The sequence below is a fragment of the Corvus cornix genome, chromosome 1, assembly GCF_000738735.6.
Source record: "Corvus cornix cornix isolate S_Up_H32 chromosome 1, ASM73873v5, whole genome shotgun sequence".
Lineage (NCBI taxonomy): Eukaryota > Metazoa > Chordata > Aves > Passeriformes > Corvidae > Corvus > Corvus cornix.
The window spans coordinates 110,737,527-110,763,182 of record NC_046332.1 but is presented as its reverse complement, the minus strand read 5'-3'; the positions used below and the strand labels follow the sequence as shown (position 1 = coordinate 110,763,182).

General features: G+C 42.1%; 1 protein-coding gene across 2 annotated transcripts in view; it reads left to right on the top strand.

The window, feature by feature from the left end:
* The window catches only part of MED14 (mediator complex subunit 14), a 35,558-nt gene extending 15,170 nt beyond the window's left edge, over positions 1 to 20,388 (top strand). Inside the window, exons 11-31 of one of the 2 annotated variants that reach the window (XM_039552265.1) lie at positions 128 to 253; positions 1,096 to 1,174; positions 2,755 to 2,914; positions 3,301 to 3,495; positions 4,059 to 4,193; positions 4,624 to 4,700; positions 6,227 to 6,387; positions 6,670 to 6,816; positions 6,902 to 6,993; positions 8,221 to 8,373; positions 8,585 to 8,854; positions 10,061 to 10,216; positions 10,747 to 10,858; positions 11,475 to 11,606; positions 12,661 to 12,843; positions 13,512 to 13,747; positions 14,403 to 14,582; positions 14,770 to 14,877; positions 15,314 to 15,439; positions 16,044 to 16,233; positions 19,789 to 20,388. In XM_039552265.1, the coding sequence (XP_039408199.1) occupies positions 128 to 253; positions 1,096 to 1,174; positions 2,755 to 2,914; positions 3,301 to 3,495; positions 4,059 to 4,193; positions 4,624 to 4,700; positions 6,227 to 6,387; positions 6,670 to 6,816; positions 6,902 to 6,993; positions 8,221 to 8,373; positions 8,585 to 8,854; positions 10,061 to 10,216; positions 10,747 to 10,858; positions 11,475 to 11,606; positions 12,661 to 12,843; positions 13,512 to 13,747; positions 14,403 to 14,582; positions 14,770 to 14,877; positions 15,314 to 15,439; positions 16,044 to 16,233; positions 19,789 to 19,862 (3,092 nt within the window). In that variant the 3' untranslated portion in view covers positions 19,863 to 20,388. The remainder of the gene's footprint in view (positions 1 to 127; positions 254 to 1,095; positions 1,175 to 2,754; positions 2,915 to 3,300; positions 3,496 to 4,058; positions 4,194 to 4,623; positions 4,701 to 6,226; positions 6,388 to 6,669; positions 6,817 to 6,901; positions 6,994 to 8,220; positions 8,374 to 8,584; positions 8,855 to 10,060; positions 10,217 to 10,746; positions 10,859 to 11,474; positions 11,607 to 12,660; positions 12,844 to 13,511; positions 13,748 to 14,402; positions 14,583 to 14,769; positions 14,878 to 15,313; positions 15,440 to 16,043; positions 16,234 to 19,788) is intronic. The other variant, XM_039552276.1, reaches the window with a different exon arrangement.
* The last annotated feature ends 5,268 nt before the right edge of the window (positions 20,389 to 25,656 follow it).

Here is a 25,656-nt window from a genome sequence, read left to right as displayed (position 1 = left end):
TTAACACTGTAATAATGTGCAAGTAGGGTTTGTTTCTCTAAAAACATACAGGTTTTTTATTATAATTGGGTAAGTTTTAATATAAGCTTGACTTTTTATGAAATTATTAACATCATTTTTTGTTTAGCGTTCATTGAGACGGCTCTCCCAACTCTTGTAATTCCGATTTTGGAACCATGTGGTCGATCAGAGTGCCTGCATGTATTTGTTGATCTCCACTCTGGAATGTTCCAGCTGATGCTGTATGGTGTTGGTAAGTAGGCACAAAATCAGGAGGCATTTAATACCTTGCAAGAATCCTGCGCTGTGAGGTGATTTTGTGGGAGCAGTTCTGTCAGGTCTGCAAAGTTTTGTGAGCAAATGATCCCCACACTTGGGTCCTCATCTAGCTATTGGAGTTTGAGGAATAGAAAAGAGGATCTTTTTGCTTAAGTGCCACAGTTTAGTTAAGATTATTTTAAGAGGGCAACAGAGTAATTATTTTTGGGGTCAATGCAATGCATATTCTTTATGACTCATGATTCGTGGCTTGTGCTGTTAATGGATGAGGTCATTTCACATGGACCTCAGTGAGAATTATATTATGGGACCTTATACATCTGGAGTTACTACTGTTCAAGTCTTAACTTCAGGTTTCACAGGGCTTAAGAGAAGAAAGAAAGTTCTTTTAGTTTATTTGGTTAATAACATCCTGCTGTGGTCTTACAAGCATTATGTATCATCTGTTGGTACCTTAATCTCTCTCTTCACAGTAAGCCATGTGGAAAAAACAAGGGGCAACAATTACAAGTTGCACTAGGGGAAGTTTCATCTCGAAATCAAACAATCCATAGCACAACCCCCTGAGAGTTTTGATGGGGTCTCCACCACTGGATATGTTCAAGATGCTGTTGGACAGGGGATTAGATAGTCTCATCTATGCTCCCTTTCCCACAAAAGGCTGGACCAGATGATCTTTGAAGGTCCCCTTTGAAGCCCAAACCCAGGCTGTTCCATGATTCTGAGATTAATTAGATGAGACACTTTCAATGAAAGTTTGAAGTTTTGTTTGAAGGACTGGTTCTAAGACCATTTACTCATCTGATGTTCTTGCAGATCAACTGACACTCGATGACATAGAGAAATCTGTTAATGATGATATGAAGCGAATCATTCCTTGGCTCCAGCAGCTCAAGTAAGTGACTTGAACAGTTCACTTAGTTTGCATGGAATGAGTTACTACATTTGTATTGTGGATGATCACACTTGCATGGCTTTATGTTTTACCACAGTAGGGGTTACACTTTCTCACTGTTGTAAGCAACTTTGAGTATTTGTTATCTCCTCTAAGCAGTCGAGGAAAGTCTGGTTTTATTTGGACTTTGTTCCATAGCCCTGCTTTAGTTTTCCTCCTTACATGTAGCCTCATGCATTGCTATGTGCACACTTTGCATGAAGTCTTTTCACTTGAAGTCAATAGCAGACCACTTGCTTCCTGAGAGTCTCATTTTCTGTTCATGTTCATCTTCTATATCCTTTATTCCAGTGTTTCTACAGCTGAACTCTGCTTGTTTCTCAGCAAAAATTACCTCCCTTCTCACAATACAGAGGGAAAAACCAGGAAGTGGCCTAGGATGATTTAAAACGTGTTTATCTTCTAGCACTTCAGCCCTTGCTGGTTTAAGCCTCTAATCTTCCTTCCATAAAGCCCTGAGATTTAAGCATGAGATACATTTGGCTTCCATAAGAGGTTGTAGCAAATAATACAAACACAGTTTGCATCTGCATGAGAACTGAGTTCCACCTGCTCTGTCGTTTTGGAAATTCCCAGTGCTCTGACTTAATTGCAGGGTGAAATCTCTGTTTGAGGAGTTCAGCTTCTAAAAGAAGCTTGATGATGCATGAAGCACTGGCACCCTGGAGAAACTAATCAACTTCCCTTTGTTATAAATAATGTACTTGAGATAATGGCTTGGGTAGTGCTGCAGTTTCTGAGGAAGCTCAGCAGTCCACAAAATGTCTTTTAGGACAGCTGTATCTGACATGTATCTGTGAGAATAAATATGGTGTGTTGTGATGGAGAGATGCTCAGCATCCACACTTTCCTCTTCTATTGTCAGTGGAAGTTTGACTAAATACCCAACCCATGCATTTCTGAGCCCCTTTCAAGCCTTGCTAGTCTTCCTGGCCTTGCCACTATGGCCAAAATCCATTGGAGTAGGACAAAGTTTAATTCCAATCATGAAACTAAATTTGGTGTCTCTCATGTAGCTCTTCATCTCCAAACTTACTCAGGTGAATGAGTTTGTTTATAACATAACCCACAGTGACATCCAGCTTCAGTGACTCTTTTTACTGTATTGCTTACCAGCATATGGGAACAAACATTTTCCTTTCTATACCAAAACGTAATTGAAGATTCCAGATTGTCAAATAACTGCAATCTGCATGTTTTTTTAACGTTTCCCTTCTTTGTTTTATGTTGTAATTTCATATTGTAGCATATAAAAATTTATTCAGCAAATAATTTCAGGGCTTTTCTTCTTGAATTAACACCCGTCTCTTAAGCTGAAGACAAGATGTAAATATAGTGATAAGGAAATACAAAGTAATGAAATTTTCTATGTGATTTTTCTTTATTTAACTTGTGCTGCAGTCATAGATGTTGGCTTAGAATATGACTGACTCTTAATTTGACACTAATGCTCTACACAGCAGTATATTAGAATCCTGTAAACCAGACTCAGGGTACTAATACCTTTATTTCCATGCAAGGTTCTGGCTTGGACAGCAGCGCTGCAAACAGTCTATAAAACATCTGCCTACAGTGAGCAGTGAAACTCTTCAGCTAGCTAATTATGCCAGCCATCCAGTGGGAAACCTTTCCAAACACAAACTGTTCATCAAACTCACTCGCCTTCCCCAGTACTACATTGTAAGTAACTGAAAAATGCTTCTGTCTTTTGCTCCCTGTCATGGATATCCCAGGCAGTTTGTGGTACTGTTAACTCTTAACATTAGGAACCAGGTGATTGATGTAATGCTTGATTCTCTCCTCTCCCTCCCGTCTCCTGTGGGTTTGTTAAGCACTCAGGCTCATACAGGAGAGGGTACATACAGCTTTATTACTCAGCAACCTTCCCATTCTCTGTTTTCCTGAAAGGTTTGGTCTTCATCTCTTCTTGGATCCCTTTCCTAGCCACAGTATTAATATGTTGGAAAAGACTAATATTTGTCCTTTGAAAGGGAGAGGATAGGAAATGAGTTAGACTTAATCTTAGCTTGAGAATCTTCTCAATTTGTTGTTTTGTTTACATATAGGTTGTAGAGATGTTTGATGTTCCTGGCAACCCCACAGAACTAGAGTACAAGTACCATTTTCTGTCTGTGAGCTATGCTGAAGGAGATGACAGCCCTGCCACTGCACTTTTACTACAGCAGTTCAAACCAAACATTGAAGAGTTGGTATTGGACACAAAAAGTGGCAAACAAATGAAAAGTGGTGTCAAGCGCAAGGTACATGTTCCAAAAGCCATTGGGGTGGTTACAGTGCATGAAAGCTCAACACAGATTCTGAGCATCAATTCCAGTTTTAGTAGCCATGTTTCCAGGGTTTGTATGGCTGGCATCTTACTTGTATGAGTTCTCTGGACTGCTTCCCTAGGGAGATGCTGGGAAACTGTTTTGTAACAGTTGTCCTTCAATGCATGCCAGGCCTTCTCCACTGCTCTCCCGAGCCAAGGCAGAGCTCTGTGCAGAGGAGTGTGTATATATTGGATATGCAGGGTGCTGGTATCTGTGAGATACGCTTTGCACCATGTATAGACTTTGAAAGACTTGCAGGGGCTGATAAGAGTTACTTCTTGGGACCAGGCTGACGTGCCTTAGTGATATTCAAGTACTGTTTTAAAGACAGTCTTCAACTGAATTGCTTTTGTCCTGAAGTGGATCCTTTCAGGAGTTTGTGCTCAGGGTGTGATTCATTTAACACTTTGATGAATTAGATTATTCTCTGACATCTCTTTGAAGTGTTTACTCCAAATATGCAAGTACATTTGTCTTTATTTTATAAATTCTAGTTATCTGGAGATCCATGTTCCATAGAACCCAAGAAACCAAAACGGTCGGGAGAAATGTGTGCCTTCAATAAAGTGCTAGCTCATATTGTAGCCATGTGTGATACAAATATGCCATTTATAGGGCTTCGGGTAGAGGTAGGTATTAAAAAATATTTTGTTTCCTTCTTCCCCTCCCCTACTTCTGATTCTGGTGTCTAGATGCGAGTGTTTGGCAAACTTGTGGTCATGTGCTCACTCTGGAGTTGCCCAGCCAGCTGAGCCTGGGTGACTCAATCTTCTACACTGTGTTGCTCTAGTCTTGCTAGAGCTGCTTCTCTTAATACCAAGCACTGCAAAAAGCGTGAAAAGTTGAGGGAAAAGGGAAAATGAGGTTGAAAGATGCACTTGTGGGAAGGGTTGGGAGACAACTTTATACCAGATTGGAGCAGACCGTTTTTTGGCTTTCCAGTGCTTGAGGACATGAAACATCTGTCACCCTCAGGGGAAAAAAAAAGTCCTTGAAAATGTTTGAAGCTTTTTGCTTGACTTTTTTGCTTAGAATAACATTTTTCTTGTTCATTCCTAGTTATCCAATATGGACATTCCTCACCAGGGAGTACAAGTAGAAGGAGATGGTTTCAGCCATGCAATACGTTTATTAAAGTAAGTGGATATTCTCTATTTTTCGTTTTATTATTGTACGTACACTTGAGAGAAAAAAAAGGCTTGTTTGGAGAGTAACAATAAGAATATCAGGACCGGGGTAAGATTTTTGTTTTGGGGTTATTTTTCCTTTTTTTTGGAGGGGTGTTTATATTGTGTATCTTGCACTTGTATGTGAAGCAGTGCTAGAGAAAGAGGAAAATAAGAGTAGACAAAGAGCCAACTACAATTTGCTTCCTTCATTAGCCTAAACCAAGGGGCTCTGAAAGCAGTTTGGCAGTTCTCAATCCTTAAATCCAGGCAGTGCTAAGGAAGATGTGATGATGATTCATGAACATGCAGTTTTAGATCAGATCAGAGGCCTACATACTCCATATGCTATTTGACAATTATGTGAAACTGCAGAGGAAAATGCCAGGAATCCCAGAAAAGACAATTGCATGGTAAAGAGATTGTAGAGGAAATATCTGAGAATCATACAGTAATTTAATAGGTTATTTAGGCCCAAGTGCAGGACTTTGCAATTGTTTTCATGGAACTTCATAAGGTTCCTGTTAACTTATTTCTCCAGCCATCTGTGATCTCTCTGAAGGGCAGCCCTGACCTCCAGCATGTTAAGTGCTCCCTTCAGTTTGGCATCATCTGCAAATTTTCTATTCTTTTGTAACATATAGGCTATTGAAATAGTTATATTGAAATTGTTAATAGGAGGCCAATAGTGGTGGCCTCTGTGCTAACCCTGAGAAATGCCAGCCACAACCAGCCACTAACTGGACCTGCAACAAATCAGTTTAAAGCAAAAAACGACAAACCCCAAAGACACGTCCTAGAGTAAAACCTTCATAACTCCTTTTATGCTGCAGAAATGTACAGTGACATAAAGGCACCAGTCTCTAAATGCATCAGGCCCTACCTTTTTAACTTTGCATATGAGCAGGGAACTTGTGAGCTGAAGTTAAGGGTGGAACAGGAAATTTCTGGCTAGATCCTCAAGGAATTTGAAAAAGAGTTTGGCATGTTTTTACTTAAACTTTATTTAGTCTGTCCCTTGAGCTCGATTCACACATTGGGATACGAATAAATTAGTGAGTACTAAGGGAACTGCCAGGTTGTTCATTGCATGTAGAGCAAGCTTGTTCTAGAAGGCAAATGAATTCAGATTGCCACAGAACTTCCTTATTCTCATCTTTTTTGTCTTATTTCTCTGTATAAGAGCTTTATATTGGTGAGCTCTTAGTTCACCAGGAGATAAGGACAATTCAGCAGATCCTTTAATAGTCTGTAATTTGCAGGTGTTGAATCCATATAAAAATTGATCTTAGCTCAGAGTGCTTTTGTGACACACTTACTACAGTCCTTGAGGAGGAATAGGTTATCTCACTGTGCAGTCCAGCTGCCTCTGCTGTTGATTAGTTCATTCTTTCATGTCCAGACTTGGGAGTCCTTCAGGAAATATTAGAAGGCGCTGTTGTTACTTGTGGAACTGTACTGTGTGTAATGGCACTTCTGTTTTTTGTCATGTATAGAATTCCTCCCTGTAAAGGTGTAAACGAGGAAACACAGAAGGCTCTGGACCGATCTCTTCTTGATTGCACTTTCCGACTACAAGGTAGAAATAATCGCACGTGGGTGGCCGAGCTGGTGTTTGCAAACTGCCCACTGAACAGCACTTCATCCAGGGAGCAAGGCAAGTTTCATTGAGGAACACTGGTAAATTTTGTTTCTTTGTAGTTTACATTGTCAATTGCAGTAGTTTTCATGTCTTGGTGTAACTGGACAGCTGTCTGCTCCTGAGATTGCTAATAAACCACAGTAATCAAATTTTAATCAAAATTCTGACTGCTGAGTTGATGCATTTTTGTTACTTCAATGTCCTTTCTGGTCACTTGCCACAGTTCACTCATAGTGTGTAAACCACAGCTCAGGAACCACTGGGTTGATCAGTATTTGCCATCTCCTCACACTGCAGGACCAACCCGTCACGTTTACCTGACGTATGAAAACCAGTTGTCTGAACCAGTTGGAGGTCGCAAGGTGGTCGAGATGTTCCTTAATGACTGGAACAGTATTGCTCGGCTGTACGAGTGTGTCCTGGAGTTTGCACGATCCCTACCAGGTACAGAAATCACCTTCTTTTTGTCAAAGTGGTGGGCTTACAGATTACTGTGATTTTCTCACTCTCTTCCCTCCCCTCTTCACAGACATCCCCAACCACTTAAACATTTTTTCAGAAGTTCGGATCTACAACTACAGAAAACTTATTCTTTGTTATGGAACTACCAAGGGGAGCTCAGTAAGTAACTCCTAAATGGACTTTAAATGTATGATTGAAAACAGAATGGGTAGACTTAGACTTCTCAGAATTTTACTACAGAAGTTTTCTTTTTAGTGGAATTAATATAGATGAATGTAGAAAAGACAGAGAGTGCTGCATTGCTGATTTGCTGGGTTCCTAGAAGTTCAGAATTTTTGACAATTTCTGTTTGATGTTTTATATTGTGGGAAGGACAGTTGTGTGCTTCTAACTGATGAAAGCTGGTGTAGCAGCATGTTTCTGAAAAACTTTGTGTAAGTGTTGTTGCTGGTCACTGCTGTACTGGGATATACGGATATGTGTTAAGCTGAGTGCCTAATTCTGCCTTAAAAGAGAGTACTCTTAACAAAGTTTTAAATGTAGTGCTGTGCTTTTGAATGGGGTGATCCTTAATTATTTTGTAGCAGTGTTGTTTTCTTGTTCAGAACTCTAGCTTTCTCTGTAGTATTTGAATTTACAACTTACTAATTACTTAAATAACTGAGTACTTGCTCACACCTTTGCCTTAAGTGCAAGGTAGAGGAGGAAGTGAGTGCATCTTTATTTCAGATTTAGAATATAGTTTTTGTGTGCAACTGATGCAAAGTAGCTGATACACTTGAAATTTGCTTCCTGGAATGCTTTTGTGTTCATTTTTCTAAGCTGAATTTTTAAGAGTATTTTTATGTGCCTTTTATTGGGAAGTATATGTGTGTGTATATATATGTATACATATATACATATGTATATTATATATATGTAAGTAGCCCCAGCAGCAGTATGAATTTTGCATTTAACTTCCTTACATATTAACATATCCAGTTCTCATTTTTGTGTAATGTAACTTAAGAAAACCAGTCCACCTCCAGAACTCATTAATCAGTTTTCCACGGTGTGAATCTCTTGAGTTTACTTTTCTCCCTTTCACCTTTGGCATAAAAGACTCTTTTGCTTTTTCGTTGACTTGCTGATATAATTGCCCAGTTCTGTAGTTGCCAACAATCCAGGCAGCTAAGTGGGTGTTAAAGCTGACAGTGCTTTTTTTTTTTCTTCACAACCTCAGCAGCTTTTGAGGAAGGTGAATTAGGAATCTGTTGAGGTTTGATGAAAAATGGGGGAAAAAATTAAATCAGACCAACTTTCTTATTATAATCTCTTGTTATAATCTTGTTATTACAACCTACTTGTTCTAGCTTCCAAGACCATTTTATGTTTGTGACATTGCAGATCAGCATTCAGTGGAACTCCATCCTCCAGAAGTTCCACATTTCACTGGGAACTGTTGGCCCGAACTCAGGTTGCAGTAACTGTCACAACACAATTCTGCACCAGCTCCAGGAGATGTTCAATAAAACGCCAAATGTGGTGCAGTTGTTACAGGTAATGTTCTAAAAAACTTCTCTCAAGAAAATTGCAAGACACTTGGGAGCTGAATTCTGATTAAACTGTTCTCTTCAAAATTACATGGGTGTTACAGTTGTTTATGGATCTCATTGCCAGAAGGCATCTAATTTTCCCTGCTATTCCCCATTTTCCCTGACCTTTCCTTTTGGATAAGCTACCTGACCTCTCAATATCCGCCCTCTCCCAGGTTTTGTTTGACACTCAGGCTCCATTAAACGCCATCAACAAACTCCCAACCGTGCCCATGCTGGGACTGACCCAACGCACCAACACTGCCTACCAGTGCTTCTCCATCCTGCCCCAGTCCCCCACGCACATCAGGCTGGCCTTCAGGAACATGTACTGCATCGACATCTACTGCCGCAGCCGCGGCGTGGTGGCCATTCGCGACGGCGCCTACAGCCTCTTCGACAACAGCAAGATCGTGGAGGGCTTCTACCCCGCGCCTGGGCTAAAGGTGACCACCCCATGTTTTCTGGCAGGCTGACAATAAATGAGCTTCTAACTTGGGAGTATGAATCTGATGTGAAGAGCTTGGTGAAGGCTTTCTTTGTGGAGAGCTGTGGTCCTTCCAAAATTCTGAGCGTAGAAGGAAGTTTTTGATTTATCGGTAGATCTGTTAATTAGTTTGAATTAAAACATTTCCTTTTTAAAATGTAACATCAAGTGCTGGGGGTTTTTTTTCTTATCTGTGTATTCAGGCATCCTTTTGTTGAAACTTGCTGAAGCTTTGTGACTAGGCTAGATGTCTGCTTCAGGATTAGCAGCAACTGCTCCTCACAAACTGTGTTGTGCGGCAGTACAGTGCTCATAAGTTGCAGGTGGGACAATGCTCCATGTCAGATGATTCTAGATAGAAACTTCCCTTTAAAATAGTTCTCATCAGTGTGTGGCAGGAGCCTATGGCTTTGGTTCTAAATGCAGTGCTGGTTCACTCTTCCTGAAAAGTGAATCTGTGCACATTGACAGAATACCTGAGGGCAGCTTGTACCAGTGCTAGTTACACTGAAATACTGGAAAAATGCATCCTTTGAGAAACAAGTTGATTTGCTAATTTTTGTTTTTCTGACAGTTGCAGCTGGATATTGATTCTCTGGCATTGCATTTAACTAATCCTGAACATCTGCCTCTTTCACAAATGCTAAATGAAAGACTAATGGAAATAAGAAGGAGATTGTAGATACCAGTGTAAGGTAGTAGAAGAGAATGAAAATGGGAAGGTACAGGAGGAATTAATTCAAGAAAGTTGTCAGGCTCCTCTGGGTACAAGAGAGTTCTGTGGAGGAGGTGACCCAGATGTTCTTAACCAAACAGGGCAGTTGTAGGTGTACAGCAGCCCTGTAGGTTCTGGATACTGATAAGTTGTTCTGGAACAGGTATTTCCAAACGTAGACTTTTCCTTATCTTTAAGGAGACAAGAAAAATGTTGGTATTTCAATTTACTGGAGATACTTCTTGTTATAGAGCCAGGTATCTCTGTTTATGAATTGATATATTTTGCAGACTAATTATACTGTAATTAATGAATGTCCACCAGTATTTAGTTCCCAAGACCTGTGTGCTGTAGCTGATAGAGGTAGTGTTACAGCTCAGCAAATACTGCCTTCTTTTGTGTAGTAAAACTTAAATGGGCCAATTGCTAACAAAACTGCTTTTTCCACAGACATTCCTGAACATGTTTGTTGACAGCAATCAGGATGCACGGAGACGATCTGTAAATGAAGATGATAACCCACCTTCTCCTATTGGAGGAGACATGATGGATTCTTTGATATCACAGCTCCAACCCCAGCAGCCGCCGCAGCAACCACAACAACAGGTACCCTTCAGGCAAAATAAATGTTTATTGTCTTCCACAACAGTGGATTTCTAAGAACTTCATGTTCTAAAGGGATTAGCAGTAGCAAAATGGAAAAGGAGGCTATAAACCCACTCTGCTGCAGAATTCCCCTTCGGGCAAAACGTATTAATTTATTTTGCCATTTCTCATTCCAGTGTAAATAGCCCATAGCATATGAACAGCAGCTTTGGAAGGTCACATGAGACTTGCTGCCTAGAAGCAAAGGACTGAGGGAGGGAAAACAACTGTTAAAGATAAAAGATGGGAGGGAGAGTCAGGAGGTGTTGCTGTTACAGGGTGGCAGATAAAAGATGTGAGGTACAGAGGTATTATGTCTTTAGAAGAAACTGAAAAAAACAGTGAGCACTGAACAAAATAATATAGAAAACCAAACAACTGTGTGGATGAACCTGTAAGAGCAAACCCTTGTTAGTATTCTGCACATACTTAACTTCTATTTTAGTACAAAATGATCAAAAATTTTCATTGTCCTATGTTGACAATTTCAGCCGTTTGCAAAACAGGCAGGAGCCTCTGGAGCGTATCCTCTCACCTCACCACCCACCTCCTACCACAACACAGTGACACCCTCCCCGTCCATGATGCACACGCAGTCACCAGGTAGGATGGCTGGGAAGCTGGGAGCTGATCCTGTCCTAGAAAAATAGGTCTTTGTGCATGCATGTTTTTTCTATTATTTGAGGTGTGTTTAGCCCCAGGTTAGCCTAGAGAATGCACCTTACATTGTGGAGAAAAAAAGAAAGTCCTACCATGTGTGTTTTGGAAAGTACATTTTGAAGATAAAAAAAAAACATTAAGTAAAACTGCCATCTTCAGCTATGTAATATTTGGGACTGTTTTCATTCTTACAGTTTATAACTTGCTAAGACAAAAACCTGGTAATTTTCAATACTTGGTTCTTCAGAAAAGCTTTTCATCACCAAAGCTCTGCTTTCTGCTCCTAGCTGTTGTAGAACAACAGCTGAAAATATTTAAATTTGGGGAAGGGCTGAGCAGGGGAGAAATGCCATTCTTCAAGCCAAATATCATGGGAAGTTTTTCATTTGTGTCGCAAATCAACCTGAAAAATATAACAGTCATGCATGTACGAAATAAAGCCTTCGAGTGCAAAAACAAATTCTCTTGAATCTTGTTTGCTGTTTCCCTGAAGGGAGCAGTTGATACAAAAAGTTAGAACAGAATTGTGTATGTCAAGTGATGTGATGTCTTTGATCAGGAAATTTGCATGCTGCAAGCTCACCTAGCGGGGCTTTAAGAGCACCATCACCAGCATCCTTTGGTCCAACTCCTTCACCTTCCTCTCTTGGAATCACAATGGGACAAACAGCTAACTTTGCCAGCCCACATGGTGAGTTCTTTACTGGCAGGTGTATATGTAGGGACAGGGAGGTCAGATTTGCTTCTTGAAATTAAGTCTTCCAGAGCAGACCTAAGTTAACTGAGAAAAATTCATGTTTTGCAATTGGCTCAAGTAGCTGTTTTCATATATGTGAGTATTAACTCTTAACAGTAGTCAAAAGTAGCTGCATGGCATGTTGAGGCGTTCCTAACATGTTAAAAATTGACTCTCAGTCACTCCTTTCTGCTTACTAATGTGGGGAAATTCAATGTGGTCTTGTAGCAGAACAGTGGCTGCAGCTTTTAATGAGCATTTTCTTTTGTTAGATTAGTTAGTGGATTTTCACTGCTTACATTTCCTGGAAAAATAGCAGGTACAGGTTAGAAATTCAGATACTTGCACTTTGAAAATGTTGTCAAAGTCTGGCTGGTTTGACATATCTGTATGTGAGCAACATGCCTTTTGGTTGTTTCCTTTATTAATTCGGTTGGTTTTTTTGGAAAGCTGCCAAAACAATCCTTTGTGTAATCACAGTGTATTGGAAACTGTTGTATAGATGACAACAAATGAACAGTTCAGATGGTAATTTTCATACATCAGTTTGATTGTTGAGATGAATGCAGTGAGAGAGATGTGCCACAGAGGGTTCAAGGAGCTCGTTCTGATCAGTCTGTACAGCAGAGATACTTTTGCAGAGAAAACTGTAAGATACTGAATAGATGAGGAACTGTCTGGCTGAGGCTTCCATTTGCTAAGGAGTAGAAGTCCAAATCTGTAGGCAAGAGCTCCTTTTAGTTTAGAACCTGTTACTTGTTGAATATGACAATTTTTCTGAACATTCAATTTTACTTTTTTAAAAATACAACCTGGAAACCCTTGAAATCCATATTTTGATTTTTCCTCTCTGCCCCCACTTGGTGTGTTTTATATGGTTGTAAAAAGTAGTCTAAAAGCTTGCAGGCACTTTCATGCTTTACAGATTTTGGTAAGCCTCTTTTAGATTTCTCTATTAGAAAGCCTTTTACTTTTTAAAGAAATAATAATGGTCTTGTAACATCTGTAGGTACCATAGACCCAAGCTCACCATATACCATGATGTCACCCAGTCAGCGTGCAGGGAATTGGCCAGGATCTCCCCAGGTCTCTGGTCCATCACCAGCAGCACGGATGCCTGGAATGTCACCAGCCAACCCTTCCCTTCATTCACCTGTCCCTGATGCCTCTCATTCCCCACGAGCTGGAACAAGTAGGCTTCTTTATCAGTGTTATAACTGTGAAACACCCATGTTTAACATTTCCAGTTGTGTTCCTTTTGGTAGTTCTTGTGTTGGTCTAACAGTCCTTACTGCCCTTGTGCAGTAAAATATCCAAGGAAATTAAGCCTTTATTCTGTCCTAGTTCAAATCTTCAGTAACAAATTGGTAAAAATGAGCTAAAGCATACAGCATAAATGTCAGCAGGATTGATGATAACTCTTGTTGCAGTGCAGAAATCAGTCTGAAACTACTGAACTCCGTGACTAAGAGAAAAGTCTTCAGAGTGAAAGCAATGATGGGCACATTTGCCAACCCAAATACTAACTTTTCACATCATAGATTTGTAATGCTGCTCTTGCACGACTGATTTAGCCATCTTTACGTCCCATTGAGTTTGTTGTGCAAACCTCCTGTCTGCTGGCATGCTGCAGAAAGAGGAAAAGGGAGGGGTGTTTTAATGTTACTGAGACTCTTTGCATGGGTGCAGGGTCAAAACTAATTCTTTGTCTGTCTGATGCCTATCACTAGGCAGGCAAATTCTTAAATAAGAAGGATTAAGCTTTGGCCCAGAGGACTTACTGATGAACAGTGACAAAGTGAACACATATCTTGTTTCAGTGTAAATCCTCCCTTACTGCAAGTCCTTGTGTCCCCACAGGTTCCCAAGCCATGCCAACAAGCATGCCTCCACCTCGGAAACTACCTCAGCGCTCTTGGGCTGCATCCATTCCTACAATCCTCACCCACAGTGCCTTGAATATTCTGCTCTTGCCCTCTCCTACCCCTGGGCTTGTGCCAGGACTGGCTGGCAGCTATCTGTGCTCCCCTCTCGAGCGATTCCTCGGATCAGTGATTATGAGGAGGCATCTTCAGAGGATCATACAACAGGAAACGGTATGATTTAAGTGGGCCTGTGGGTATGTGACTGCTCCATGTCTTTCAAGTCAGGCACAAACTGAAATCCTTCAAATAAAATAACTGTTTGCTGTTAGACTTGTGCTGTACTTCTGATTTTTGCCACCTAAAGTGTCAAAATTTAGAGAAATCATTTAGTTCCACTTCCTTTCCATGCAAATTAGATGTGGAAAACCTGTTTGGTCAGGTGAAATTTGGTAACTGTTAAGATAGCAAGTTTAGGACCAGACTTTAAGATGCCATGGGTTCCTTGGGTTTGTCATGTGCATTGGGAGTTTACTAGAACAGCCACGGGGTTACTGGGGATGCCACTACTTGGCAAGATTGCCAGAGAAGTGAGTTACTAGTTAATGGTAACTACTAGGTCAGGAATGTTACTTTAGGGCTTGGGACAGACAAATGTGCCTCTTCACTTCTGTGGCGTGGATTCAGTGACAGAGAAAGAAGCCAAATCTGGCATAAACTTAATTCTCAAGGCAATTTCACCTGTATTAAAATATCTTGTGTTTCTTTCTGGAAAGAGAGGTTGATCACTATGCTTTGGGGAGGGAGTGAGAGTGTGTGTGTGTGTATGTCTGTGTGTTCATGCTATTTAATGAATGACTAATTGACTGTGAATCTTCTTTTTATGCAGCTACAGTTAATAAACTCGAATGAACCAGGTGTCATTATGTTTAAGACAGAGGCACTGAAATGCAGGGTTGCTCTCAATCCCAAAACCAACCAGACCTTGCAGCTGAAAGTCACACCTGAAAATACAGGACAGTGGAAATCAGAGGAGTTACAGGTTTTGGAGAAGTTCTTTGAAACGAGGGTATGTACTGAAATCAAGAATGTTTACATTTTTGTGCATTGCTTTTAATCTCTGGTGTTGTTTTGAGTGGTCCTGCTGGCTGTGTAAGAGCTGCAAAATATAAAATTGACAGCTGTGCATGCTGGTTGCGTATTAAATGATATATTTATTATCTAAATAGGCACTACTAAATAGTGTCTTTCTTTAGGTTGCAGGACCACCTTTTAAAGCAAACACCCTGATAGCCTTCACAAAGTTACTAGGGGCTCCCACGCACATCCTCAGGGACTGCGTGCACATCATGAAACTGGAGCTGGTAAGTCCACTGTTCTATTTATTTAGTTCACCCAACTTTGGTTATTATATTTTTGAAAAAAAGCTGTTGTATCTTTATCTACAAACACACAAATTACTCTAAATCTATACATAAGTTATTTAATGTTACTGGAGAAGTTTTTGGTTTACTACCAGCTCTCCTGGAAACTCCCAAAATTTCTCATTTAAACTGATGATTTTAAAGAACTGCATACATGTTACTGCACAACAGGCACATGCATAGGCTGGCTGCAGTCTTTCTGACTGTATTGTTGTGCTCAGTTCTTTCAGAGTTACTCGTATTTCTCTAAACCTGGCAACATCTGCAGGTTTAGGTAAAGAGACACATTCTACTTCGTGATGCTTCCCTGTTTCATAGCTGTGTATGTCACTGACATAAGACCTGTGCTGTTCTCTGTGCTGCTCTCTCTGAACAGTTCCCTGACCAGGCAAGTCAGCTGAAATGGAACGTGCAGTTTTGTTTAACAATCCCTCCCAGCGCTCCACCAATTGCGCCTCCAGGAACACCTGCTGTTGTTCTGAAATCCAAAATGTTGTTTTTTGTAAGTAGAGCTATCTGTTTTAAAATTCTAACCCTGCATATCTCAGAGATCACGGGTTTGTAGCAAAACATAAGCCACTGTACCTGACAGCTGTAATAGCTAAAAGTTTTGTACTGTTTGGAATCCTGGATTTGCGTGGATCTCTTGTAATAAGTTTGGTTCATATTCCTACTCTCCTTCTTACTAAAACACAGCAGCTCCTCGTGTTTTGTGTTCTTGGAGAGATGTTGACAATATCTGAAGTTCAGCTCCCTCTGGGCTGCATCTTCAAGTGCTCAACTTGTGGGTGTTTTGTTGTTTGAGGCACTAACCACCTAGACTGAGTGACGTGCACATTAGTGGTGCTGGGAGAGGAGAGCAGGGATGAGATGTTCAGAACAAATCTACATCGGTGTTGTGCCCGAGGCAGTGCTTATTGTGGGGTGCTTTTGAGAAGAAAACAGTCTCCACCTGATTGATAATTTCTCTGTTACAGAATTGATGTCTGAAAACGGGGGTGGATGTACATGCTGTGTGTAGGCCTGGAGTGTTTAACTGTGTCAGAAGTTGCACTGAAGTACAAGATCCTTCAATTTAACACAGTTTTTGGGTTTTTCCCCCACAGCTCCAGCTAACACAGAAAACAACAGTCCCACAGGAAGCTGTTAGTATTATTGTCCCAATTATTTATGATATGGCTTCGGGTACAACGCAACAGGCTGACATTCCCAGGCAGCAGAACTCTTCTGTTGCTGCTCCAATGATGGTTAGCAATATTCTAAAGAGGTTTGCTGAACTGAATTCACCACGACCAGGTACTGTACATGTCCAGTAGATATATTCTCTTCACCCAGACATCTGTGACAAATCTCCAGTGTAACACTAAACCTCTCTTAAGTCTGAATTCTTCTTGGTTTCTATCTTACTTCTTTAGTGATTACAAACTCCTGATGTGACAGGCAATACATAACTTAATAGGAAGTACTGGCAACACAGCAGAAGGTTGCACTGATGATTCAGGCTGGGTTTTGCTGTTCTGCCCGAGTGATAGGATGCACCCACCTCTTGTTGGCCCAGCTCTTGCTGCTCAGTAAGAGTCACACTTTTTGACAAATGGGCCCAGAATGAGTCACAAGACATATACTATGGCCAAGTGTCAGTTTTCATGGTTAATTATGAAGTTACTCAGCTTAGCAGTAGAATATAAAGGGATGTTAAAATAGTTGTCAGAACTTGTCCACGTGCTGTGAATGATTAAAAAGTAATTGCAGTGGTTGTATACTCCTTTGTCAGTGTGTCCACTAGCAGAGGTGCATACAGTTCTGTCGACCAGACGTGCTGTGAAGTGTTTGAGCTAGGTTTTTCTGAGTGTTCATTGGCCTGTAGGTAGTGCACCGTGAGCAGCGTTGTGCTTTGCTTTCCCTCTTGTTTGTCATGCCTTTTTTGTTATTTTTTTAGTATCTAAAACATTGAAGAACAGTAGCAGGTTCTTTGGGCAGCATGTTGTCTATAAGCAGTGGTTTGGGGTCCTAATACACAGATGGCTTAACTTTCAGTTCTGACGAAGAACAAAATTTTTCCAGTAACCCAGTGAATAGATTGAAGTTGTGAATCCAGAGGTTGACTCTTACTTCTCTTTTGTATAATTATTCATCTTGTTGTTATGCAGTAATTTTAACTATGCTTGATGGATTATTTCAATTGCTAGAACATGAGCAATGTTTACCTTAAATTGGTGTGGGTATGCATACATTTCTGAAACTTGTGATGGGATTTAAATTAATATGCATTTTTTGTTTAACATGTAGTAATAGTGTAGGTAAATAGAGAGAAAATAGCCTTGAGGGCATGTGGAGTTCCCTGTAGGAGTTCTGTATGTGGCAGAGAGCTGTTGTTTGTATAGCACTTCTGTTTCAAAATACATTAACTAAACTTCAGGTGTTGCTTTTGGAAGGTGCTTCCCCACAGAGTTCCTCTGGTGTGGGGAAGGGTAGGTTCTTGCTTTGCTGTTTGTTATTGCACTGAGTTGTGTTTTAAAGTAAACCCTCCACAAAATACCACAGCAGAGCAAGTAACTGTCAAAGCTGCTCTGGTGATGCCAGGTGAGAAGTTTTCTGATGTTCACTAGATAGATCAGAACGGACAATTTTTGTTTGTCGTGCAAGTTTTGAAGCAGTTTTCAAATCAATACAGGGAGCAAAGTACAGACAGGCAGAAAAAAAGCATAGGAAAAGCATTGGAGCCACAAGCAGAACCTTATCCAGGCAAAGGAGAATGTAGCTGGCTGAGCAGAGGAAGTTTCTAGTAGTCCTTCCTCTGATTTCCAAAAGAAAGAATGAGTCTGTATGAATTTATTTATTTCCACCACTACCTAGCCAAAGTAGGATCTTCCTGAAGACACTTGAAATGCAATTCCCTCTGTTCTTATTGTCAAAACATACATTATTATATCTGATCAAAGAGAACAAGAATACCTTCTTTTCTTCACCATTGAAAGGTGATAGGAGAGCCAACAGATGAAAGTAGATAGCTGGGAGACTTCTCTTATAACAGCAGTACATGGGAGATCCCAGATGTGTGTCCTTTCTCGTCTGATGCTCCTTTCTCTTCTGCTGCTCCTGTGCTGTACCCAGGATTTTCCTGATTTTCCTGCCTGTTAGCTCTCTGCTGCACTAACTGCAATCTGCCTGGTTAAGGGAATTTTTCACTGTTTGAGTCAGGAAGGACCAGGGCCTCCCATCGTGCACAGATGATGTTACTGGCACTGTCGTTGTAACCTGGAATTAGTGTTGCCTCGTTCTGGCTGTATCTTTTTTACCTTTCTCTCTTTGTGAGAAAGTATTTTGTATTCAGCTTAATTTTCCTCTTAATAAAATGGTAGTGCCTGAAAAGTAAGTTCTTTTGAAAGAGTTTTCTTTTCAGATATGTGGGCAAACACATTCTGCTGTGTTTAACAGTAAAATGTTGACTCATTGTGAGTACACATTGTCTTTCTAAGACCACTTTACCTATGCCTCAGTGGGAGAAAATACTTTACTTTGGGGAAATACTTGTATGAACTGAGAAGAAATCAATGCCCTGGAATAGTAAGTTTAAACTTGAGCTGTAATTCCAAAACCTACAGTATGTAGTGGACATAAATCTGGTAAGGAAATTAAAGTCCCTATGGATGCTGGAGGTGATCCTTAGGGAGGAGCTCAAGGGACTCATGATGATTCTTAAAGCACTTCACAACTAAACATTTTTCAGTGTCTGATTTTCAGTGATGCAGTGGATGGTATTTAGCCCAGATTGGTAGCTTTGATATGATAATGACTTGCCCAAAATAATCTTGGGAATCCCTAGTCTGGCAGTTAAGATTAATGCATCCCAACAGGCTCTGTGCTTATCTCTTTGGTCACACTGTTGCTCCTTCAGCAGCAAAATGCAATATCTTCTAATTGACATTCCGTGAAATATGCAGGAAGAATTCAGCCCACAATGACCAGGTTACAACAGTGGCTATTAATTGTATTCTCTTTACCAGGAAACAGTAGATGAAAATCACAGCTGCCTGTTACTTCATCTTTTGTTGTTCTTATTTAACCCTTTCACTTCTGCTGGTTTTAACTTCTTTAAGCTATTCAGAATATGTGTGGTTTTGTCAACAAGTGCTGGTATTTAAAACTTGAGGTAGCTGTGGCTGGTTTTTCCTCTCAGTATTGAATCTCAGCTGTTGGAAACAGAAGTCCACCTGCTCTGTATTTTATTTTGCAGTTTAGATGTCAAGGGTAGAGCCAGAGCAATTTGGTTGAAAGAAACAGATTCCTGACTGTTGCTCAGTCTTGGAATTAGAAATGTTTCCAAGACTAAGCTTAGGACAGAAAACATCTATCAGCTGTTTCAGACTTGAAGTCATTTTGAGTCTTTCAAAATCTTTAGTTTCTGCTTGTAATCAATAGAAATAAAACTTGAAGAAGTTGGGTTATTTTCTTTGTAAGATGTAGTGCTCTTAATTAATAACATACTGAAAAAATTCGGACCACAGTCCATGGGCAATCAATTCTAGCATAGATTCAATCTGACATTCAAAAGCAATTAAAAATTAAGAGCTACTTGCAATTCCATCACCAACAAGAGCAGTCCTGCTGGGAAAGCTGGAGCTGCTTCAGCTGGTAACTCCCACAAATCCCAACGTCCCTGGAGGTCGCTGGGTTTTGGGAGTCTCGGCCGCCGCGTGTCTGCACCCTCGGCTCTGCCCTGGGGGGCTCAGGGGGGCACAGTGAGGAAGGGCTGTGGGGTGTGGGGCTAACCTGTCTCTTTTCCCTGCTCCAGAGCGAGGAAGGGCTGTCCGGGGCGCGGTGCTAACCTGTCTCTTTTCCCTGTTCCAGGTGAATGCACAATATTTGCAGCCGTTCGTGATTTGATGGTTAATCTTACGCTGCCCCCTGGGGGGCGTCCCTAGACACTTTTAAAAGAAGGCTGAAAGTGAGACAAAACAGCAAAAAAAAAAAATTTAAAAAAAAAATTAAAATAAAGCCTTCGGTTAAAAGAGGACGTTTTAATTTTACCTTTTTTTCTAAGAGCTAACTATAAACTGGCAAACTTTCAGGGATGCACTTTCATCACATGAGTATCACCACAACTTTTGTATAGTGCTGTTGTATAGTGTGTTTTAATGGGAGACACTTCAGACTAGGTAATAGATTGAAGTATCAGCTTGCTGGTAATAGATTTAATATTCTGTTTTATACTATAAAGATTATGAAAATGCCAAACTTGTTTGTTTTTCTGTTTTTCTTATGTTTTGGTGTAATAGTCTTTTTTTAAGGCAGGTCTGTCATTTTTGAATACTGTAAAACTGTGACAAACTTTATATTGAAGCTGTATTTTAATATGACTGCTTTGAATCCTTAAACAATTTATTTGGGCTTGTTGTAAACATGTCCCCAAAAAGCAATATTTAATAAACTGGATTAAAAAATCTTGTACTGGATGTTGTATCATCTTAAACGTTATTCCTCTCCCCTGTAGCCACTGGTCAGATCTCTTGTGTTCACACTTACTGCACTATCTCTTTTTGTGATCTTGGTTATACATGCACACACGTGCTGCTAACTTAAAAACCCAAACAAACCTTTGTTTATTTATCCTGTGGATTCAATTTGTCCAGAGTAGAACAGAGTTTGTTCATTTTCCTGGTTGTAAACATAACCAGTACTTACTTAAAATGGTTCTTCATTTCTTATACCAGGAACTACATCTTTTCTGTCCCAAAAGCAAAGTTTAGTGGAAGAAAGAACCTTTTGTCATCTGTCATGGAGTCTGTTATTACGGATTTGTCTTGTTGTAGAGGCAGGTAAGGTAGGAGCTGGACCTGCATACCACAAAATTGGAGAGGCTGGTCCAAAAAAGAAACAACCTCACATTTAACTTCCTGAGTTGGATGTATGTAGATAACTTTGTCAGTAATGACTGAAGGCTCTTGTAATTGAATAAAATGTTCATCCTTAGGAGTTATCTGTCATTTACCCATTTGTCCTCCTGGATCAGTATTCTCAAATTTCTATAGAGTTCAAGTTGGTTTCCAGACTTCCTACAATAGTGATTTTCAGCTATGCTTCCTCCTTCTCTTTGCAGAGCTCTGGCAGCTCCCTGCTCAGCTGAAGGACATTTGAAACTAATTTTAAATATCTTTTAGTGAATGTATTCCAACCTGTCTTCAAGGCTGCCCATTGCCCTTATGACTGTCACAGTGCTTTTCTCTGAAGCTCTTGCCATTAGAGATCACCTTTTGGTTGGTGCCCACCTCAGATTTCAGCCTTGAACCTGTGGTTTGAGTGTGGGTTCTGTATCACTGCAGCTCTCACCCACGTGTATCTAACAGATGGTTATACAGCTTCTCCTTCTGAAAAACTAAACCCATACCCTGGAGTGAAAACCTGCAGTTTTTAAATGCTGCTGCTGCTGCTGCTCAGTTGGAAAGAGCCCACATTTCTGCTGTTTTACAACTAAACCGATGTTTTAAAATTGAGAGGTGATACAAGGATGTCTGAAAAAGACTGGCTGTTGCACTGGTCACTGCTCTGGTTTCAAGGTGGGAGCATTCCCATGCCTAAAATCAGCTTCCTGATATGTGAGAAGTACCTGCTGCCCTTTGTGGGAAGGGGCAGGAGATGTGGAGTGTGGTGAGGGCAGAGCTTCAGCACTTAGAAGTGAAAGGAAGGGGAGAGGCCTCCCACAGGTCAGAGAAAATAAAACATGAAACTACTGACAGATGGTTATGGACTGACATTCCAAATCCCAGATGATGGGATGGTTGAATTTTGTTTTATATTACACACAGCACTCATAACATACACCACATTCTAAACATTTCTCCTAAATAATTAAATTCTTAAGGAAAACACTGCTAGTAAAAAGAAGCATTTCCCACTCACCAGAGACACTTGTTCCTTTCAAAGCAATGACTGTGACTTTACAACTACAGTTTTAAGTTTTCTTTTTCATATGTATTTACAACTTCAGTTTTAAGTTTCATTTTCCATGTGTTCAGTCCCTTTTTCTGGCAGCCAGATGATGTGAGCACCTGCTGCATTGGGACTATTTGTAGATTTCTTCCTTATGGCAGATTTCTTTGTCCATTTATTTTGCTGAAAATGCTTCTGTGACTCCACATCCTGCAGGTTTTCTGGAGGTTTCTAAATTTCTGATCAACCCACCTGTGGGACAAGGATGAGGGAATTGAATTATACAGAGGAAAAATAGTTGTTCTGAGCTGATGCACAGCTCTGGCTTAGAAATGTTAGCCAGCATCAGATGGGAACACGTTTTAGGTATCCAAAAAGCCGTTCCCAATGGCAGCCATAGACTGTGGCTTTCCAGATAACAAATGCTGATCCTGCTGAAGGTTTCCTCAAGATAGAAAACAGGGAAGAGGCTTTTTTGAGCCTTGCAAATATTCAGACAAGGAGCAGAATCAAGGTGAGGTTCTGGGGGTGTTTGGTTTGAAATTAAGTTTTAATTCTTTGTTATCTTTCCACGTTTGAGTGTTCTGCCGGTGCCTTTGAGTCTGCAGATGTTTTAACTGAGTTTACAAAGGCTGCAGGGAAACAAGCTCTGATGATAAACTGGTGAGACAAAACAAAGCTCCATAAAACCTGAAGCTGTTTTTCTTTATGAGCTGCAGTTTGTCTTTAAGCATGTGCTCAGTTTCATCTGTCAGTAGAAAGTTACTCTGGTTTGCAGGCATTCTAAAGCAAAATCTTCTGTGTGAGAAACAGACTACTAGGAGAGTATCTGGGTCATGTTAATCAGATTTATGATTAGTCTGTCAAAGGTGTCACTTCAGAAGTTGTGCTACACTGGCCATTTCAGCTCAGGTGGTAATAGTTGTTTCCCTGGCCCAAATTTTCCATCTACCACAGAATTTCAGAGGTTTTTTAAGGTAAGAATGTATTTCAATAAATTAACGTGTAACTGAAATGTATTAACCATATGTAGCATCGAGGCTGTAATTACCGAGCTGTGGCTCTGTGTAACCCCATAATAGCGATGTAATTGAGACTTTCACATTTAGGTTAAATCACGCTGACTTCAAATATGCGACGCTTTTCGGGAGGTGCTCCAGCAGCCGCCGGGGGTTCGCTGCTCAGCGGGTGGATCATTATTTTGGAGAATGTTTTTAAGGCTGAACTTTGGCTCCGGGAGCATCGCACGTCCGGGAAGCAGGTGCTGAGCTGACCCCTCACTGCATGACGCTCCCCCGCGTACTCCCAGCTCCTCACGTTCCTCCAGAGCAGTAATTAATTCTTTGGGAAATGACCCCGCATGGAGGGAGCGGCAGGAAGCGTCCGGCCGCTGCTCCGGGAGATAAGGGATGCGGAGCGGGGAAGGGCTGCGCCCAGGCTGGGTGGTCGCTGTGCGGAGCAGCACGGATGCGGGAGGCTCCGGCAGCTCCAGCCTGAGCAGCTTCAGTTCCTGCCCTAGAAAAGGTTCGGAGGGGCCTCCGGAGGCGGTGGAGGCAGAGCCCCTGGGGCAGGGCTGTTCCCTCGCACTTGGCTGGAGAGCTGCTGCACACAGCCAGGAGCGACCAGCATCAGCAAGTGCTGGGAAAACGTGTCCCTGCTATGCGGGATAGGGTCCCACAGCGGGGAAAGCATCGTGTTCAGCCCTGTCATGGACTGGTTTTACTGCTCCGGTGATGCCCCACCTCCCCCCGTGCCTTTGGGAGGCTCCAGCTACCGGAGCACCGGGAGTTTCACCTGCGACTCCTGGAGAGCAGCGGCTAAAGAGGGAGCTTGTCAGAAACTACAAAAAACGAGGGTGTGAATGTTCCGGGGTGGGAAGGGTTTTGCTGTCATCCCTGCCCTGTGTTAGGGCCGGCAGCTCCCAGGACTCCGGGGATTCAGGCAAGAAGGGGTCCCCTCCTTCTCCTCCGCCGCCCCTGGGGATGTGCCTCCCTCATGGGTGTCTAATCCCTCTCAGCGTCGCTGCAGCTGATCCAGAGCAAACGAGCAGTCCTACCCTACCCTCGGGAAATCTGCCCGCGGCCGTGAAGCACTCGAATCTCCACATTGCCATGGTGTGTGCGAGCAGGGAACCCCCATCTCTCATCTGCAGCCCCCCGGGACCCGCAGGCCAGGACCAACCCCCAGCAGCCTGCCCAGAGCCCTCCTGGTGCTGCTGGCCCTGTCTGCTGCCCTGGATGCTGCTCCCTCAGCAGCACACGCTCCTTTCTGCATCTTTATTTTTGAGGCTTCCTCCGTGATGAGTACGGTGTTGAAAGCAGCTGGCAAGCTGGCAAAGCAGCATTTAAAAGAGACAGAGAAAAGCACTCCTGTCCTTTGGAGCTGATTTTGCAGCAGGAGGGAGGGGGCGGCTGAGGGGCTGCAGGCCAGCCTGGGCCCTGCTGTGCTTTTGGCACAGATCTCTGCAATGTCGATCCCAAAAAGCAGGGACAGAGCCAGCCTGGCACAGGGCTGGGAGCTGTGGTGGTGCCTCTGGTGCTGCTCTGCACGTGAGCTCCCACCTTGCTGCTCGAGGTTACAGAGGATAGGATAGGACTATTTCAGTTGGAGAGGACCTACAAGGATCACTTAGTTCAACTGCCTGAGCAATTCAGGGCTGACCAAAATTTAAATCACGTTGTTAAGGGCATAGTCCAAATGCCTCTTAAACACTGACAGGCTTGGGCCATCGACCACCTCTCCAGCAAGCCTATTCCAGTGTTTGACCATCCTCTCAGTAAAGAAATGCTTCCTAATGTCCAGTCAAAATGTCTCCTGACAATGCAGGTTTGAACCATTCCCATGCATCCTGTCCCTGCATCCCAGGGAGAAGAGCTCAGCACCTCCCTCTCCTCTTCCCCTCCTCAGGAAGCTGCAGGGAGCAATGAGGTCGCCTCTCAGCCTCCTCTTCTCCAAAGGAGACAAACCCAGAGTCCTCAACCACTCCTCGCACGATGCTCCTTCCAGCCTTTTCACCAACTTTGTTGCCCTCCTCTGGACACATTCAAGGATTTCAACATCCGTGTTAAATGGAAGGGCCCAGCAGAGAGTGCAGTGGGATAATCCCTGCTGACACCTGGCCATGCCGTGTCTGGTGCACCCCGGGATGGGCTCTGCCCTCCCGGCTGCTGGAGCAACACGACTCCCCCCCAGTCCCTTTCTGCAGGGCTGCCTCCAGCCTCTCCTCTCCCCCTTATGCTTATGAGACCTCTGCTTGTGAAGTCCTGAGATGTTGTAGGAACTTGTCATGGTTTCCACACACAGCTGGGAAAGCCACGTTGTACACCGGGAATGTGCCCCCACAGAAGCTACTCCACAACCTGACACTGGGATCATCACACACTGGTGCTGTGAAATGAGAGCCAACACTTTGACTTGCTGATCTGTGTAAACATCACCCAGCAGGACAGATACATCTTGTTTATTTACATCTGTGCTCTGTCCTCCCATCAAAAGGAGGACAAGGACAAGGCAAAGAAAAGAGGTGTTTGCTTACATGTGCCACCAATGATCTTGAAGAAAAAACAAGGAAAAATGGATGCATGCCTTAACTGCTTGGACAACCTGCAAAGCTGACTGTTACCTAGGGATTTTATGTGAAAATAGCTATTTTGATGACAGTACTGTGTGAGAACTGAAGTGTAACTTCAAATACTACTGAGACATCCTCCCCCCACACTGAAGCAGCTGGTTGAGCCCAGCTCAATCCTGCTTGGCTTTCACCTCAGTGCCCACAGGAGAGCTGCCAGC